Below are 20,163 nucleotides of genomic sequence, written 5' to 3' on the forward strand. Positions count from 1 at the left end.
ACAATTGATGGTGAAACAAACATGATGTTAGTTATACTAACAAGGTGAGCCTCGTTCGTCACATGTTACTAACAAAAATGGAAAAGGTACACGCATTCAGACGGGAATTGGTCTTTTCTTACACCTACACGTTTTTATAAAAAGGTAAAATGAAACTTCCGTGGTTATACGCGTAAGGTACAAAATATAAGATTTCGTGTTTTCATTGGAATTAACGAAACCCGAAATGTGATACGGAGGATGCTACATATGGAATGTACCAATCCTAGTTGTTCTTCTTCATAACTACTTCTTGGTGGTTAATTTGGTAAAAGGTGTAGATTGAATCCTGGGGAGGCAATAATGGTAAAGTGAGTGAAGAAGGTGTTGGTAATAAACTTGAAAGAAATGAGAGAATATTAGAAATGGATCTGATCCGCGGAAGCAGTAGGAGTCAACCACGAAGAAAAAAACAAATGTCAGACGAAGGAGAAAAGATGGTTGATTTTGCTTTACCCTCGTCATCACCATGTCCCCTCTTTTCTCCTTCTCCTACCCTACAATGCTATACTTCATTTTTTGTTTGTTTTTTTTTTCATAAATAACTATTTTTAAAAGAAGACAAAGTTAAGAAAAAAATTTAAGTATATTTTTAATTAAAAAAATTATAATTTATATTAATTCTATGCAATAAATTAATTTTAGTTTACTCATTTGTTAATTTATTCAAATAAACTAAAATGTCAAATTGATAATTAATTTGAGATGTGTACCTACCCGCCTTAAGGTCAGAATGTCAAAGAGCTCGGGGTAGCTACATGCCATCCTTAATCGAGCTTTTATTATTATCAAAGATCATCACGAGTAAAATGACGTAATCATAAACCTTAAATTATGAGCAACTAATCTAAGGAATTCACCTAAGATGATACCACATGATGAACTATAAATACTCATTTTCAGAAAATATAATTTATCTTATCTCATACTCTTAATTCTCACATTATTCACATTTTTGTGCTCCTAACTCAAACATCAAAAAGTCATTTTCAGGTAGATCTCTTTCTGTCATCGAAAATTAACTAAAAATTAGTTTCCTAAAGAACATATTATCCTCGTCGAATTGCACTCCTCGAGTTCATTTTCGATAAAAGTAAAAATAAGGTGGATAATTTTTTTCAAACTTATGTTACATTCAATACTAAACTAATTCAATTAGTTGAGTTAGAGAAGCTATATTAAACCGAGAAAATATTTTAAAATAAAGATAAAAATAGAAAATTATAATAAATAATCTTAAAAACAAAAATTATTACCTAACCATACAAGTTATTTGCTCAAGCAACTCTTTCCATCTAAAAATATAATATTACAAACACTACAATTCAAGTGTACCTTGATCAACTTACCTCCACCACATAATAAAGATATATTCATCAAAACACAAATTAAATCCACAAAATAAAACTTATAAAGTTACATAACATAAAATTGTAGAATTATACATAGTATATTTTTATAAAATAATATACGATAAAACTTTTTTTTTCCTTAAAAATGATAAACGTTATTATATTAATATCTACAACTAAAGAAATAAAAAATAAATATATTAAAAATATTAGTTACTTATTATGACCTTAGTAGTCAACTATGTATTAATATTATCATTTTGAGACAGATAAACTTTTAATTTTTGAATAAACAATTGATATATTAAACTCTAAATATTTTTTAATGTATTTTTTATTATTTGAAGTACTAATGTGATAGTATTATAAATTTTCAATAAACTCAAATACTGTTTTTCTTGATAATTTAAAAAACTTAAGGTTCTATGTATTTTAATCCAATACCCAAAACTTATCTCATCACATTTATAATTTTACAATTCAATTCAAATCAATATTCAAAACAAAATATAACTAAATATGTATCAAGAGCATAAAAATTAAATCACGAAAAGTTTATGTTTTGTCACAACGTTTTCTTTATAAGTATTAGAAGATAAGGTTTTAAATTGATGAAAAATTAATTTTTGTTTTTGAGTCAAAAGGGTTAAAAGAATAGAGGGTTGGAAATAACTTCATTTTTTATTTTTGCAAAATGAAATTTTTTTAAAACTTAAATCATCTTATTTTTATAATTTTTCTTAGTGTCCTTCTCTTTTTTGTCTCTTTAACCTCTGCCAGCAAGTTAGAAGATAGTTGTGATGAAAACCTAAATTAACAAAGAGAACTTTGATTGTGGTAAATTTCATGCGCTTTGTGAGTTCCAAGTTCTTTCTTATACTTATCATGTATGTGTTTGGTTTTTTATAAGTTTGTAATGGTGTGATTGTTTGTAAAAATTGACTTCTTACTAACCTCTGGCCATTATCTTTATTACGAGGAGACTTGTTAAAGAGTAGGGAATTATTTAACATTGAAATTTGAATTAGGTTATAAAAGTGGTGAAGAAATTAGTAGAATGATTAGATACAAGTGGTGATAATGTTGTTTACTTAGCTTTTAGACTTAAAAGAAAATATATGAATGGTTGCATTATTTGAATGTTAATTGAAATTAGTGAATTATAAATGTTGAATTGATAGGACTATTTTTTTTTCGCGATGTTCATTTAATGTTTATAAAGAAGGATGAGTATATGTTGGAATTATTGTTCAATTTTGATGTTGAAGTATAAAAACCACTTTATTTTTTAATCTAATTTATAGATTTGATAATCAATTGGGAACATGAAAACCTATTTGGGGTATTTTTCCAATTTGGTGCACATTGGAATGTAAATTTTTGGAATGGGTAAAAGTTTTTTTTTTTTGGTAAAAGGTAAGTCGTGCATACATATACTAGATCCTACAATCAAAATAGTGTTTAAGACAAACAAATTCAATGGCTGAAAAAAAAATTAAAGAAGTTGCGTATCTATCATAACTTCAATATAAATAAATTTGCATATTAAAATCGTATGTACAAAGAACAATTTTAGTTAACTAGAAAAGATGAAGTCGTGTTTGGTAAATGTAATTTTATTGAACTAAATTCATGCTTGAGGATGATATCTTCAATTCAATAAAATTACATTGAAATTGTGTTTCCTTTACTATTTTTTTGTGGTTTTGGAATTTATTTTATTTTATTTTTATATTTTGAATGATTTAATAGTGAGTGAATGGATAAAATAATTGTAATAATGAAATAATTTAAGAAAGATTGAATTATTTTTTCATGTAAAATGTATTTAATTAAAAATGATTTTAAAATCCTAAATATAATCTAAATGATAAAGTTTAACAATTAAATCGTAAAATTAAATTTTGAACCCTAAATCTTATAATTGAAAAAAAAAATATTAATAATAAAAAATAATGTGAAAAAAAAGATAGTGATACTATCTTAAAAAAATGTGATATTAAAATAATATATGCTTTTTTTCCTAAAAAAATAGTATCGAAGTTAAAGTTTTTTAATTTTTTTGTTATTTTTAGTTCATTTAATTTTAGAATTGAACAGTCTACCTCGTGATATTTAAAATATCATTTATTCAGATGTCAACACTTCAAAAGACTATCAAGAAATCCCTGAAGCATTATGTGCTTCCTGGAGGATTCGACCTTTGGATTACAAGTTAGAAACAATTCCAATTAGAAGAAGTTTTCAGATACAAAACTTCGTATACAAATATAAAAACAATCTCGTAAGGTCTAATATGAATTTTAGTAAAACCCAAAATAGTTATTAACAAAGTCCAAGATCAATTCTAAATTATGTGATTAATAACCAGGTTTGAACTTAGTAAATAAAATTACAAATAAGAAAAAATCAATAAAACTAATGAGGTTAATATGTATAAATAGGATACTTGATGAGGAGGTAAGAATGATATTCTTTTAGAGATTAATATGTATAAATAGGATACTTGATGAGGAGGTAAGAATGATATTCTTTTAGAGAGATTATATAACTTAAATATATTTTGACTTTATTATTGAAGAACCTTACCTGGACATCTCACCTATTTGTCAAACTCAGAGGTCATGAACTTAACAAAAAAAAAAAACCTACAAGAACTAGTATGAAGGAAAAACTTACTCTTTTTTTTATAAAAAATGTTCATGTTAGGCATCACTATGAAACTTGACATCTCAGCAAGACTAATACTTCAAGTAACAACAATCATCTGCCATCACATGAAAAAAAATATTATTAAAAAAAATAAAAAAGAAAGAAAATATAAAAATATGGAGGGACTAGACCAAAACTCATGTTAATAAAAACGATACATAAGTAAACTATACCTATTTATAAAAATTTCTAAGAATAGACTAGATGCAAGTCTATTATACCAATGAAATGATTCTCTATGAATAAATCCTAAATTAATCAACTTATCAGCACACGTATTCTCTTCACAAAAAATATGAGTAACCCTAAACCTGGTTGTCTCACAGAAATTAAGACAAATATTTCATCGAGAAGTATCCACAGGAACATTAGTCCTAATTTTTAAGAATTAGTTGTAATTCTCTTCCTGAAATTACATTTATTCTATTTTTTTTAAGAACCGAAAGGTACACATTTAAAATTAAAATAATTAGAAAGCAAATTTTTCCAAAAACATGCTAAAGCTAAAATTTTCACGGGAACAAAAACATATTTCACATTTTAACAAGTAAAACTCTTAATGCCTTAAATAATTTAAAAATCTCGGGCTTCTATAATTTTAAATAATATTATGAAATTTTAAATATAAAATATTGGGTTAATATGTTAGAAAAGAAAAATATATATAATCAAAATTTTAAAAACAGTAAAATTTAAAACATAAAAATATCGTTATAATTGTTTAGTTAAATAATATTAGTTTTTAATGAAATATATGTAGTTCAATAATTAAAAACCTTCTAAAATAAAATAAAAAAAGTACATTTTATTATTATAAAAGACAGACTAATATAAAATACCTAATTTTTTAAATAATTTCATATATTTTTTAAAAAGGGAAAATAGTAAAATATAACTTGTAAAAAGATACAAAAATTGAAATAAATAATAGGTAAAAAAGATATTGAAAATAAAAAACGTAGAAAATGGATACATAATAATACTATGTATAATATAAATGTTTTAGAAAATTATAATATTTAAAATATAAATTTGAATACTGGAGTATAATATTAAAAACATCGAAATTTGCAGAATAAAATTATGAGGAGAAGAATAACTGATTTTTTTTAGCAGTGGAGTGTATTATAATATTAAAAAAATTGTTCTTGAAGAAACCAAAAACTATGTTTAAGGAAAAAGATCACCAAAAGTCCAACACTACCAACCCTGTGATATAAATAAGCAGTTGAAATAGACAACCGTTGCAGTTAACCAAACAGATGATAGATTAGAGTAAGAGTATTGTTGACAAGGTCAGCCACCATCTCCATCGGGGAACAACTTTTCTCTATAAAGACAACTTTGTTGACCAACACAAAACTTAAATCCAATTATGACAGAAGTATCATAAGAAGAAAAGAAAAGAAAAATATTACTTTTTTACGTAATCTCTCATATTATAATTTTAAAATTATTGTATGTTTACTTTTCAACAAAAAAATATTTCTTCTCTTACTTGTAATTTATGGAAAGTAATCAACATATCAACACTTATTTATTAAAAAATCTTAATTTAGAGATAATATGAGACATATTTTCTTTCCTGCTTAATTTCTACACACATCTGATTGATATTCCACTGTCAAGTGACTCCAGAACCATGTGAGATGAGTCCTCATTCTCCCTCAGTAACTCTTCTTCTATTCGCTGAGATTTGCTTGCCTTTGTTCGCCTCTTCATCAACACCACGAGGTGTTGTAAAGTTGAAACCTCCCTTTCATTCCTCTCCCCATATATTTTATTTCTCCTGATGATCCCTAATATTCTCTAATGACGCAGAGCTGTTTTTACCAGTGTGTACCAAAATATTTTAGTCAAGGGCTTGAGAGATTTCTTAAACTAAAACATTCAATAATAATCTCTTATTTTTATTTGAGTCTGGAGCCACTATTTATAATTGATACTCTATCCTAAGGTTCTCGGTAGAGATATCTTTAATTTTTTACTATTATTTAATTTGATAAGTCTCCTCAATATTATCAATTAAGTCAGAATTCGGCCAAATGTTTACCAACTTAATCTCCAAAGCTCTTTACCATCACAATAACTACTTCGTATTCTACAGTCCACTTCATTGTTCATGATGAATTATATGGCGAAAATATAAGTAAACATCTTTCTCTAATTCCACGAATATTTTTTCCGTAGTTATTCAAAGGTAGATACCTCATATTACGTTCTCGGTTTGGGCACGCGTAATCTGGAGGTAGATTTATATTACGTCGCAAGCAGGCAACTTTAGAAACGGCGTAACTAGGGTATGTTTTAAATGTAATATCAGAAGTTTTACGTCTGATCATGGTTTAAAAGGGATTTTATCAGCAGAAGCAAAATTTGCCACTTTTACATTTAAAAATAACTTTTTTTGAATGATTAATTTACAAATGAGGAAAGAAGAGCGATGAGAAAAGAAATTTATTTATTCACAAACAAGAAGTGGGATATATAAAGAATAAACCAAAAATTCCCCCAGAGGATACAATAGTGAAGCGTAGATACATACAATGAAATGCAGTATAATAATAATAATAATAATAATATGTATGAACTGAAGGACAAGAAGTACGACTGTGTCCAAAACTAACCAATAAACAAATATGAAAAGCCTGAAATGACGTGAAAACAGGTCGGGTCGGGTAGATGGAATGATCCGAACCCATCAACGATCCCAGTCGCACTTGGTGGTTTCAAAGGCGGTGGCTGTTCCCTTGATAGGCACACGCAAGTCGCAGCTGACTTTGGGCTTGAGCGTCTTGGTTTTGAAGACGCCCAACTTGAACCTCACCCTCAGGTACATCTTCACATCGATCTCATACAACCCAGTGGCGTTCTCCTTCTTAAATTCGGCGCTCTGGTCAGCTTTGAGAGCCAGAATATGCTCCCCCTTGAACACGGGGTTCAACACGTTCGTGGTCTTGTGCCCCTGGTAGAAGCGATCGGGGTACTGGGAGTTGAACCTGGCGTCGTGGAACAATGCGCGCGCCTCGATATAGTCGTAGTAGATGCCCAGCCTCTTATTAGGGTTGCGCACTGTGATGTTGAGGGCAAGATCGTAGCGGAGGGTGTTGTTGGTGTAGTTGAACTCCGTGAGGGTGGCGTCAGTGACGTGGACTTTCACGACGTTGGGACGGACTATGAGCCAGAAGAGGAACGCGGCGATGCCCACGATGATGATCACCGTGAGGATGAGCTTGAAGATGAGGCTGAAGAGGCAGCCGCAGCAGCAGCCACAGCCGCCGCCGCGCCCTGGGCGGTGGTAGGACTTCTGCGACGGAATAGCGGGGCCGTAGTAGGCTCCGTTCAACTGCGACATGGTTGAATATTATGAGTGAGGAAGGAAATAATAAGAGTGAGAAAAGAATATGAATAAGCAAAGGCAAGAGTGGGAAATGATGAAGAGATGGAATGGAATAGTTGCTCCTTGTGTGTAGATTTATAACTAACTGTGAGTCGTGTGGGGTAGGGGAATTCGAAAAGCGCGTCATCTACAAACCTTAACCGGCCACCAAATATTGCTGCAACCGGAGTTAATTATTAATTTATTGTATTACTTTTTATTAAAAAAAATCATCTTATGATTCATGTTATTGTATATTTATTCTTTCTTTTCTTTGAATTTTAGTCCCTATGAGAAAATTATAATAGTGTAGTTTTTTTACGAAAATAATTAAATAAATGCTCGTGGAGGTGAGAACTTGGGATGCTGCGTTGCGCTGGTTACTAGTTTCAACGCGGTTGCTTTTCGCATATATGGATTTGTGCGATCTTGGCGTGTGCGTTTTAAATTGAAATTTGTGTATTTACTGTATTCATTCGTGGAAACTTCTACTCTCCTGCTTCCAAAGTCATCGACTCTTAGCATGCTTTCCTTTCATCTTCCCCAAACTCTATATTGTTTTTATTAGTAATACATATTAGTCACACTTTTCTTGTATCCCAATAATTGTCCTTTAAATTTTCACTCTTGGATTTTCAAAATTATTAGGTATATATATTAGTTTTAATTTAGTAAATATATTTATAGTAACTACTAATGCAAAAGTAAACCGCTAAAATTAACTTTTTATATTAATTTATATAGATGCAAATAATATAAAAGGTTTAATACCTTTTTATATTTATCTATTATAATAGTGTATAATAAAATAAGATAGATTGTATCTCCCAAAGAGTTTGCATTTATAGATCATTTGGATAATGGACCTTAAGTTGGTCTTTTGATAGTCATTATGACTCATAAATAGTCGCTGAACAATTATAATTTATTGAACTGACCGTTTTATTCATGATTATCATTGATGATAATTAGAGTCCGTTATAGAATATTGATAGTCGTTCCGAGCTCTAGGCATTTCCAACTTTATAACTTTAGTTGACACTACTTTTGCATGCTCACGGTTTTTACCATTTGTTTTTTCGTATTTCCATTCATGTTTCCTTTTTTCCAAACTGTCATTCCTTTGTGAAGGTTTGTTTATCAAAAGAAAACATCATATTATCAAGTATTCAATGTCAAAATGATACATTTTTTTTCAACAATGTCAAATATTAAGGAAAAAATTATAATTATATAAATATCAAATAATAATTGAATAAAAATCAAATAATATTATAGATATGAGAGGAAAGATTATCAAATTTATGTTTAGTACTAGTTTTTTTTTATAGGAAATGTCTCAATTATTTATTTATTATACTTGATAAAAAGATTACGAGTTTATCACCGTATTAATTTTTAAATCGTATCTTTTTAACCAACCTTTATAATTGTTAAATCTATTTTTTATTCAACTTAAAATATTTTTTTGCCACAATCGATGTTGATAGACCAACTAATAAATTAACTTGTATAGTTTCTATGAACTTTGCAATATACTAGTATATATTTGATGTCAGTCTTTGTTAACGCGTATTTGCGGAAATTTAAATTTCAGTAGCAGCAATTCTTTTGTAGTAAATAATATATATAACGCATATAAGTTTTGTCTTGAGATGGAATAGTCTCCCTGTCCTTTTCGATTTTGCATCACACACCAATACCGATTTTTCATGTAAGCTTTAGCTTTTAAATTTGTGGTATTTATTTGAACATAAAATTGCCAATAATTAGATATAAATTATAAATTAAATTCGTAATCCATCGATGTATGTTTGGGAATATTTTTCAAGCTTATTTTAGTGATTAAATATGGATAACTAAATATGAATTATAAGTTAAATGTTTAGTGATTAATTTCAAATTTAATTTATAATTCATATCTTCAATATTAATTTATAATTCATATGTTTGCGAATATTTTTTTCACGTTTATGATGAAGAGAAGTAATGAGATAAATTTTTCTTAGAATCATGATACTATCAATATTTTATTATAATATAATATTTTATTAGAAAAATCAGTTGTAAAGTGGATATATTTAGTGAATAGGTGTCAAAGGATTTTTTTTATTCATGGCGGATAGCAACTGGCAACCGGCATCGACCGGGTCTTCCTATTCCTAAATGTCTTTTGAAGTTGTTTGAGTCATCACTTTCTCTGAAGAAAAATATTTGCTATTGAAACACAATAATCAAAGTATCACGGTACATGGCAATGTATTTTCTTTCTAAATTGTATTGTTCTATTTGGTATGTGAATTTTGTAAGAAGAGCAAATTATAAAATGTAAAATAATTTTGGTTTTTTCATTTTTTATAATCAGCTCTATCGTTTCAAATCAAGAAAAATGTTCATCATACCGAGTCATTCTTGATTCAGCAGCTTCCAATGGTACATTTTTCAATTGTGTCATTTCATTGCTGAGTGATATTTTCTTTCTATCTTATTTTGTTTTGTTGTTGCGAGATATTCCGTTGAAAATGCTGATAGGGTGAGGTATCGTTATTAACACTTCATAATTAACAGAATCATCACTGCTTAATTTTTTTATTAACAATTAAAATTACCTTACTTTTTATCTCTATTAAGGAGTGAAATCCAATATTAAAGCGGTAAGCAAAATTACAATCTTGTCATATTTTTCCAAATTGCAATAACCTCTAACCTCAATCTAATTTCATGATTACATGAATTTTTCTAATTTATTACTAACACGACATTACTACAAATACAAGCTAATGGTATGTTTACGAGAGAGAAAAGAAATAAATTAACAATATATATTATATTTTTATTAAAAAAATTAAAAACTGACCAAATTAATTCCTATAAACAAAAAATTAAAATTTTTCCCCTTCCTGTTTCTCTTCAATTCAAATTATAAACTTTTCCTTGTTTTTCTGTCACCCTATCACACATAACCCAAGCAGAGGGAAATCTTCACCCATTTTAGGTTCCCTTGACTGACTCTGATATTTCTTAAGCTTGATAAGTAGTTCTAGAATGTAATAAAAATATATCATAAATCAGGTTTGCATCATATGTACGGCATAGACTTTAGATACAGAAGCAATTCTACAGGACAAAAAAATATAAATACATATGATTTCAAGAAAACGTATACATCACAGCATAAAGTCAAAGAATGGACAAGATGATGACAAAAGCTACTGAAATGATTATTAAAATATAAAATAATGGTAAGGAAAGAAAAATCGAAAATGAAGATAAGAAATGAAAAAAAGTAGTCTAGTAATCGACGTCGCACTTGGTGGCCTGAAAGAAAGTTAGGGTGCCATTGTTAGGGAAGGGAACCTTGAGGTCACATTTGACCTTGGGTTTGAAGTCACCGGATATGAGATCCCCAAGTCTGTATCTAATCCTGAAGTTGAGCTTCACATAGATGTCGTAAACGCCATCACTCTTGTCTTGGTTCAACTCAGAGATTTGCTCATTGTCTAGTGTCAGCACTCGGGACCCTGAGAAAACAGCGCTCATGGGACTGCTGCTCTTCGTGTACTGCCGGAAGGAGTTCATGTGCGTTATGACATCGTAATTCAAGAACCTGGCATCCTCGTAGAATGCTAATGCCTCTACTTTGTCGTAGTAGATGTTGAGTTTTTTGTTGGGGTTGCGTGCGGTGAAGTTGAGGACCATGTTGTAGTGGAGGGTGTTGTTGTTGGTGTTGTACTCGAATTGGGTTAGGTCGGCTTCCGTGACATGGAACTTGAAGGAGCGGGGTTGAACTACCAGCCAGAATATGAGGATTGCGAGGCCAACGATGACGATGAGTGCAACCAGAATCTTCCACAAGATTCCGAAGAGGCAGCAACAGCAGCTTCTGTGGCGTTGAGGGCGGTGGTGTGGTTGCACCGCCGGGGGAATGGCGGGACCGTAATATGCACCGTTCAAGTGGGGTTGCTTATCGGCCATGATTGGTGAATGCAGATTGATAGATGAATGAAGAGAAGTATGTAACAGGGGCTTGGTATGGGGAAAGTGGTGAATATTGTGAGATAGAGAGAAGGGAGTGGCGTGTTATATAGAAAAGCAAGGCATTGAAGATTCTACAGAAAGAACGCGGTGGTAAGTACATGTCCGTGTTGGGCATTTCTGCATTTGGCTTTTCAATTTCTTTTAAAGAAAGAAATCGAAAAATAGCGGATTGTATTGACCGGTAGTTTGATTAAGATTGACCGTGGCAACCACCAAGAACATTCGCACGGAACAAACACATTTTTAAGTTGTCTTGTTAGTTAATGGTTGTGAGGATTATTATACTTATCCAAACAACCACGCTTGATATTGTCATTATGCGTGACCAATTTGTACCACTTAATGATGTCATGTAACAACACAACTGAATAATAATTTAATAAAAGATGAGTATCGGGGTAAAAGTTCCCTATCTTGCAATAATATATGAATCAACAAAAACAAAATTGAACATATAAGGAACATTTCAGGGAGAATGGATATAAGGATTTGTACCTAAAAAAATTAGCTACCTGGACCTTTTCCACCTACAATATTTGAAATACTCTTTTAATATTATTTTATAATTTCTACACCTTTTTGTCACATGTGATTCTTATAACAAGAACCTATTTAGAAGCTTCTATGTCATGGAAAATTACTCTCCCTATAAACCTAGGAGAGACAAAGTTACTCTAAAGTTTTATCTTATAGATTTTTCAATCACGTGAACTTCAAAAAACAAAAATAAAAGTGCGATTATCATATAACGATTTCGTCTTTTTTGTGTGTGTATTTTACCACTTTTCTTTTTCTTCACTTTTAATGGCTTCTTTATAAGACCATGGTTCTTCCCTCCTCATCTATCAATGTCATAAACTCATCGATGATATTATATGCACTAAACCAATTTGTATAAACCAAAATATTACTTGTAATACTAACTAAATTAGAGATCATTTTAAAAATTAAAAAAATTTGGTTTCTAAATTAGTTTATATTATATTTTATTATTGTTAAATAGTTTTTAAATTGGTATCTAATTAACAACTAAGGTTTTCGCTACCAAATTGAGAAACTAAATAATTGGTAGTTAAAACTTAGTTGCTAATTAGATACCAATTTAGAAACTATTTAACAATAATAATAAAATAATATAAACTAATTTAGAAACCAATTCTTTTTTAGTTTCTAAAATAGTCTCTATTTTAGTTTCTATTGTAACTTTGTCTTTATTTCATGATTTTTGTGTAGTAATGATTATTCCTCCTGGTTGAACTGTTATGATAAACTTAAGATGCTTTAATTATATTATAAAAAAATTATCTTGTCAAATTTCATAATCCTCTTCGTCATCATTAATAAGAATGTTTACCTCATCTCCAACTTTATATTTTTTTCAATCCTTAAAACACATTTTTTAGCTTTACAATTCAACCATTGTTTAATAATATGGTATCACAAAGATATCTTCATCCATTTTGATATATATTACTCAACATATATTCATATTTAAAAGAGATAGTTGAAATTAAAATCCCATATTAATTAGAAGTAGGAAAATGTAAACTAATTTAAAATTACAAATAATTAGTCATTATATTAACTACATTAAAAATTATTTTATAAATTAAAAATTATTATTATCTAAAATAATTTTTATTATTAAAAAAATTTAATATAATTAGATACTATATTTTTAAGTAATTAATTATTATAAAGAATATTTATTTATTTGGACACACTTGTTTTTTTAGTTTCTGATTAAGATATAATTTGAAATCATTTTTAGTCACTTTTAATCTATTTTATAAACTAAATTTTTATTTTCAATTATCATATCATTATAGACTTAAATTTTTAGTCACAATTATCTAAATTTAAATATTGATTTTGGAACAACTAAAATTTATAAAATTATAAACCAACACTACAAGAAAAAATATCCAATTTTTATGAATAATTATTTAAAAAATAAGATTCGTATATAAGTTTATTTATACTCACTAAAATATTTGTAGGAAATATAATTTTTAACTAAAAAATAATGGCCCAATTTTCTATGAATAATTATCTACAAAACGATGTTCACATGTAATTTTATTGTACCTACTGAAATATGTGTAATTTTCTATTAACTTAAAAAAGAATACAAAGATCTCCTACATAGACAAACAACCAGAAACATGAATAATATTACATATATAATCTATAGATAAAGTTGAAAAAAACCTATGGTCACAATCCCAACTTTTTCCTTCCCAATTTTCTAAACATGACTGCTTCTTCCTCAACTCCATATTTTTTTTATCATCTCCATAAATTTTAAAATTCTCAAAATTATATTTCAATAAAAAAATAAAAATAATGCTTTACTCTGTGAATTATATAATTTAAAATAAAAAATTATAACTTTTAAATAGGTAATCCGAATCTATTTAACACCTCACAAGACCGAATTACATAATTTAAAAATTATTTTAAAAAATAAATCTACGGATTTCAGAAGTAAAAATTAACACTTTCAAATTATGTATTCTGAAATTTATTTAACAATTCGAAGCTTATTTAAAAAAATAAATCTACCGAATTACGTAATTTAAAAATAAAAAATTATTACTTTTAAATTACATAATTTATCTAATATTTAGTTAAATAAGTTCTAAATATAATTTAGTATTGTTAGTTGTTTCATAGGTTATGGATGGCATAATTCGACTTTTTGAAAATTTGTAATTTTTGACTTTCAGATTAAATAATGCATATAGAAAACTATTGTTTTTATTTTTATTTTTTACTAAAGAGTAATTTTGATAATTTTAAAATTTAAGGAGGCTGCTCAAGAAGTGATGGAGGTGCAGAAGGAAGTCCTAAAACATTTGTTCCCAAATTTTCCCAAGTAACCTTCTTTCTAAAATCTGAAACCTAAATCCCCAATCACTGAATGAAGCCCCATTATCGTCGATGATATACGAGAGCTTTGCTTCCAACTGTCTGTGAGAATGTTAAAAGCTTTGATAAATAGCTCCATCGTCGCGCCTTCAACAGTGGCGAGTTGAAGAATCAGAGGATTCAAACGTTGATTCGGAAGGAGACATTTAAGGTGGCCATCATTGAAAAACTACCGTGACAGGTACTGACATTCTTGTTTCTTCTATCAACAAGCATTTGACGAGGACGGGCAGCGGAAGGTAGATGATTGTTTGGATTAGTTTATTTTCTTCGAATATCTAGAGAATTGAGTTGATTGATGTTGTTAGGTGTTGAAATGGAAAAAGGAATCTATTGAATGTTGGAATGGTCTGTAGGGAATCTCAGCTTCGTGGTGGCCGCTTTAGATATACCTATACATAAAAAAATTGTTTCTCTTGCTAGAAATTTTCAAATTTTTTAAGGTTGTTCTGAGATCCCCATAAATGGAAGGTAGTAATGTTTGGTATTACCTTTGTTAATTTTGTTGGCAGTATGAGAACTGATAGATAAGATATGTTTAGAATGGAGAGATTAATTGAAATATATGATATAGTTTAGAGAGATAAAATTTCTGCTCGGTGCCACTACTTTTAAAATTTTTTTCCTTTTTAATTTTTTCTTGTGAAGTAGTCTATCAGATATCATACCAGAAGACATTGAAATTGACTCTCGAGGTTTGAGTCTTGGTCCTTGTAAGAACATGAACTTTACAAAGCTATTTTCTTAAGCACTCTTACATATTTTGTGATGTGGGTGGGAGTATCACAAATGTTCCCTTTATAAAAAATATAAAAAGATAATTCAAAGCTCATGAGGCCAAGCAAAATATATGGTGTACGTTGTTGTGACCAAAAGTTGAAACCAATGTAATTAATTCTAGATGAGTGCAAGCATAATCCTGGGAAAGATTCCGAATATGTAGCGACAATAACTTCTGCTGCAGTAACGGTAGAGTGGTTTGCCCGGTGAAGGAATGGCCTGATCGTGATGATGGGCATGGTTCAAGAGGGGTTGTTCATCGACCATGTTTGCAGAAGATGAAGAGAATCAGATGTGGGAATTACTGGAGAGAATTATATGGGAATATATACACAGATAGAAAGGGAAAGCTTTCAAGAATTGAACATTCTAATTTCAGTTTGAATGGAACAACGCGCTTGTGATTTGGGAGTACGTGTCCGCGTATTCTATTCACCAACTATTTAAAACTAAATAATACAAATCTTTTATATTTATTTACAACATATATGTATAATGTGTTGTATCATTACTCCTCTGAATAAGTAGAATGCCTCACATCTAAATACTATTAGATCATCTAAGGAGTACATTTGCTAACGAACTTCTGCATACTTAGTAGAATTTATTTTTAAAAACACCCAAATATAAATGAATCACAAGAAAGTATTATGGAAAACCTATAACATTTGACTTTTCACCTATATGAAAACACTAATGATCCAGACATGAAAAACTAGGAGTGGAAAAGGAAACAGAGAGAAAGAGATCGATATGAGGAGGAATGGGTGAAAATAGAGTTTTTTTTTTTCGAAATAAATGTATAAGAGATTATAAAGGGATATTATTTTGTTGGAATAATAATATAAAAAATTAATCATTATTATTATTGTTATTATTATTATTATTTATTCTATATTTTTATTATAAAAAACAAACTGTAAAAAGCAAAAAAAAAAATATATATATGTTGTGTCATAACTGATGGATTATGTTTATATAACAATCAATCCATTGGGTCGACGATATAGATTATGTGTTATGTTACATTTCAATTAGTTACATATGTTAATGACATAATTAATTATGTTTCGAATTTAAGGTTTATTTTTGTTCTCAATAATAAAGAAATTATACATACATAAATATATATACATAAATATACATACATAAATATATATACATAAATATATATACATAAATATATATATATATATATATATATGATTCTCCTAAAACCTGTAATAATTCCCTCCCTAATATTTTTTTTACAAAGTAGGTCGAATTAAAAGAAAAATGAGTAACTATAAATGATTTACAAAAAAGGAAATTACACTAAAGATAAAATCAGGACAATAAAAATAGAGATTCAAGAAATCAAAGAAAAGGATAAAAAAGGATGTTATGCCAATGAGATTAAAAAATGTTCCTTCAGAATTCCAAAATATAATGAATAACATATCATCTCCTTTTTCAGAATTTTAATATTTTGACAATGTTTTGATATTTTCAGAATCTATAGAATAACATATAAAACATATGAAAGCCCTTTAAACATTTAATAAAACAAAATGATTTAGTAGTTTAGGCAAAGAAAATGAGCCAATTTCTTCCTGCACCATATCAATTCTAACATGCTGCATCGTATATTTTTTTAAATTTCCAATGGATTTGAAAATCCAAAATAGTAAATATAATTCAAAACTAAAAAAAAAAACATTTTGTAAAAAAAAATCTGAAACACAAAATTAAAAATGCATTCTGGATAAAAATTTCTGGAATAATGTGTTCCAGATATCTAAATTCAAAATATTTCCTTCTGAAATTAATTTTTATATACACCTCTTTTTATTTAAGGTTATTTTCTTTTGAAAGAAATTTTTTCACACAAGATACGTACCGAAGAGTCAGCAACAGGAGCTTCTTCCGTGGTGCTGCTTATCAGCCATGCTTGCAGTTGCAGATGAGTGATGAAGCGAAGATATATATTTATATATACTTTGGTGTGGACAATAAATTATCAAAGGAAGAGTGAAGGTGGTGAATTGCACGGGAGTGGTGCGAATTTATATAGAAAGGAAAGGCATTGAAGATTTAATTTTTTATTCATTAATGGAAACAATCAATAGCTTATTGTATTGACGGCTAAGGAAAATTTCATGTCGACTCACTGCCACAACCACGAAGAAACATTCCCAGGTGCATTTATATTTATAGCCTCTTATCCAAAACTGCGACACTTGAACTTTTCGTTACGAGGGCATAACCTTTTTTTTTTGCTTCTTTTTTATATATAAAACTTTCTTTTACTTAAATATTCGTTGGTTTTAATTCAAGGTTTATTAATGCATTTATACTCAAATACTAGTTGATGTTGATATTAATGTAATGTTATGTATAGTTGTATTTGCTACTCATCCCTCAGTGGTTCCTTCTTTTCATTCCCTGTATTGATTATTTAGTACTCATTAGAAGTGATCTTGCAAAATATTCTTCAACAAACAACTAACAGTTTTGTATTAGAATGAGTAAAATCTTAATAAAAACTATCTTATTTTTTATAATCATATTTATTTATAAGATTTATAATAAATTATCTGTTTAGGTATTTATCTTGAGATAAATTATCTAATTTATGGTATATCTTCTTATTTGACCTAAACCCTAAATCCTAAATGAAGTAATTCATTTAGTCTTAATCAATACATTATGAAAACACTGTTAAACTATATTCCTAATACAGTCAGTAGTTAGGATTTTACAACATTATTCTAATTATAAGGAGGTTTCCCTAAATTATACTTCAATATTATGCTGAAATTCATTATTTTTGTATAATTTAAACCTGTTTATCAAGTCGGTCTCAACAAAATATTTCTCTTTTCTTGATTGCAGCATACAACAACTAGAAAAGGATCTTCATCAAGTTCTGATAAATCCAGAGGCCAAAGTGCTGTAAAAAATAATTCAAGAAAAACATGTATGATTTGCAATGTACGTAGGCTAGTACTTAATTAATACCAAAAGACAAATAACCAAAATCAATATATTGCTTGAAAAAAACCCATTATACAGAAAGAAGAAATAAATAAATGACAAAAGAAACACTTAATTTAATTTTGAAAATATAAAATAAGGGAAATTATAGAAAGAAAAATCGAAAATGTATCCCTAGAAATGGATTGAACATTTAGTGGTCTGAAAGAAAGTTAGGGTGCCAATTTTACTCATTGGAACCTTGAGGTGGCATTTGACCTTGGGCTTCAAGTGACGAGATATGACATCCCCGAGCTTGAACCGAATCCTGAAGTAGAGCTTCACATAGATGTCGTAAACGCCATCATTCGTGTCTTGGTTCAACTCAGTGATTTGCTCATTGTCTAGTGTAAGCACTCGGTGCCCTGAGAAAACAGCGCTCATGGGACTGCTGCTCTTCGTGTACTGCCGGAAGGAGTTCATGTGCGTTATGACATCGTAATTCGAGAACCTGGCATCCTCGTACAATGCTAATGCCTCTACTTTGTCGTAGTAGATGCTGAGTTTTTTGTTGGGGTTGCGTGCGGTGAAGTTGAGGACCATGTTGTAGTGAAGGGTGTTGTTGTTGGTGTTGTATTCAAATTGGGTGAGATCGGCTTCCGTGACATGGAGCTTGAAGGAGCGGGGTTGAACTACCAGCCAGAATATGAGGATTGCGAGGCCAACGAGGACGATGAGTGCAACCAGAATCTTCCACAATATTCCGAAGAGGCAGCAACAACAGCTTCTTCCATGGTGATGGCGGTAGCGTGGTTGCGCCGCCGGAGGAATGGCGGGACCGTAATAGGAGCCGTTCAAGTGGGGTTGCTTATCGACCATGCTTGCAGATGAGTGAATTGAATGAAGTAACAGATGGTGGATAAAGAAATTATGAAGGGAAATTAAAGATGAAGAGAATTAATGTAATATAACTGTGGAGTTGATGTGAATGAAGAAGGAGAAGGGAATGGTGCTTATATATAGAAGGCGTTTGGGAGCACGTGGCACTGTTATATTTATTTATTTACTCATATCATGGAATCTATCAAGAGCGGATTGTATTGACCGAGCAAAGTTGGATGTAGATTGACCGCAGCCACGATTACTAACATTTGTGCGAAAAAAAGGCATTTTTTTTATTGTAGTTGCAGCCTCCTTTAGTTCATTTTCCATACTTGCGTATTACTCTAACACTTTAACTTGTGGGCGTAACCAATGTGTACAAACTTTAACTACAAAACACTAACTTAATAACATGAGCACCATCACAATTTCTTGATCTCATTCCAATTCAGGATCTTTTTCTATCTTTGTTCCTCTTGAGTGTGCATTAAGTTGTGTCACCGTTCTCTTTCCCATAACTCTTCCTACTGTTTTCTAAATTCCGTTTCCAAGTACGTAGATCTGTAGTTTCAAATTTAAACTGATTTATATGGATTCTCATTCATGAATATTGGAATTCTAACTCATAATATTTAATTTGTCCCGATTTCTTATCATAATTCATACAAGATTCTGTTTTTAGTTTCTATTATATATTTATTACTATAACTACACTTCTTTAATATCATTATTTAACGTACTAAAATAATTTAAATGTCTTATCATTATTATAAAGATTCAATTATTAAATGTATTTAATTATTAAATCTCATTCTTATAGTTTGGGTAACCGATCAATCAGAAATATTACTTAAATGGTACCTAAGAGATTGGGTCTCAGCCATAACACAACAATATCCAACAAAACTTATTAAATTCAACCCCTCCCAGATTTCATACATATCGCTTCTATAATATGTTTGTGCACCCTAAAATTCCAATTTTTTTAAAATTAGTTTAAATTAAAACCATAAAGAATATATATACATTAATTTTTGTGTATAATTTATATCCATTGTTGTTTTAAATATTATACTAGAGCATATGACCATATCT

At 29.4% G+C, this 20,163-nt stretch overlaps 3 protein-coding genes and 1 long non-coding RNA gene across 4 annotated transcripts; 1 reads left to right on the forward strand and 3 right to left on the reverse strand.

Moving 5' to 3' along the window:
• Positions 1-6,545: 6,545 nt before the first annotated feature.
• On the reverse strand, positions 6,546-7,562 carry LOC137814625 (NDR1/HIN1-like protein 10). The gene has a single exon (XM_068617452.1). It carries the CDS (start codon positions 7,456-7,458, stop codon positions 6,805-6,807), a length of 654 nt encoding a protein of 217 aa, XP_068473553.1. The 5' UTR covers positions 7,459-7,562; the 3' UTR covers positions 6,546-6,804.
• Positions 7,563-10,580: 3,018 nt separating this feature from the next.
• LOC137814626 (NDR1/HIN1-like protein 10) lies at positions 10,581-11,544 on the reverse strand. The gene has a single exon (XM_068617453.1). It carries the CDS (start codon positions 11,455-11,457, stop codon positions 10,774-10,776), a length of 684 nt encoding a protein of 227 aa, XP_068473554.1. The 5' UTR covers positions 11,458-11,544; the 3' UTR covers positions 10,581-10,773.
• A 2,801-nt stretch (positions 11,545-14,345) lies between these two features.
• On the forward strand, positions 14,346-15,739 carry LOC137814627 (uncharacterized). Its single transcript, XR_011081665.1, has 2 exons — positions 14,346-14,690; positions 15,103-15,739. It is a non-coding gene; the product is annotated as an uncharacterized lncRNA (long non-coding RNA).
• A 2,503-nt stretch (positions 15,740-18,242) lies between these two features.
• Positions 18,243-19,159, reverse strand: LOC137814628 (NDR1/HIN1-like protein 10). The gene has a single exon (XM_068617454.1). The coding sequence runs from the start codon at positions 19,063-19,065 to the stop codon at positions 18,382-18,384; it is 684 nt and encodes a 227-aa protein (XP_068473555.1). The 5' UTR covers positions 19,066-19,159; the 3' UTR covers positions 18,243-18,381.
• Positions 19,160-20,163: the final 1,004 nt, after the last annotated feature.

This window comes from Phaseolus vulgaris, chromosome 1 (genome assembly GCF_000499845.2).
Source record: "Phaseolus vulgaris cultivar G19833 chromosome 1, P. vulgaris v2.0, whole genome shotgun sequence".
NCBI classification, from domain to species: domain Eukaryota; kingdom Viridiplantae; phylum Streptophyta; class Magnoliopsida; order Fabales; family Fabaceae; genus Phaseolus; species Phaseolus vulgaris.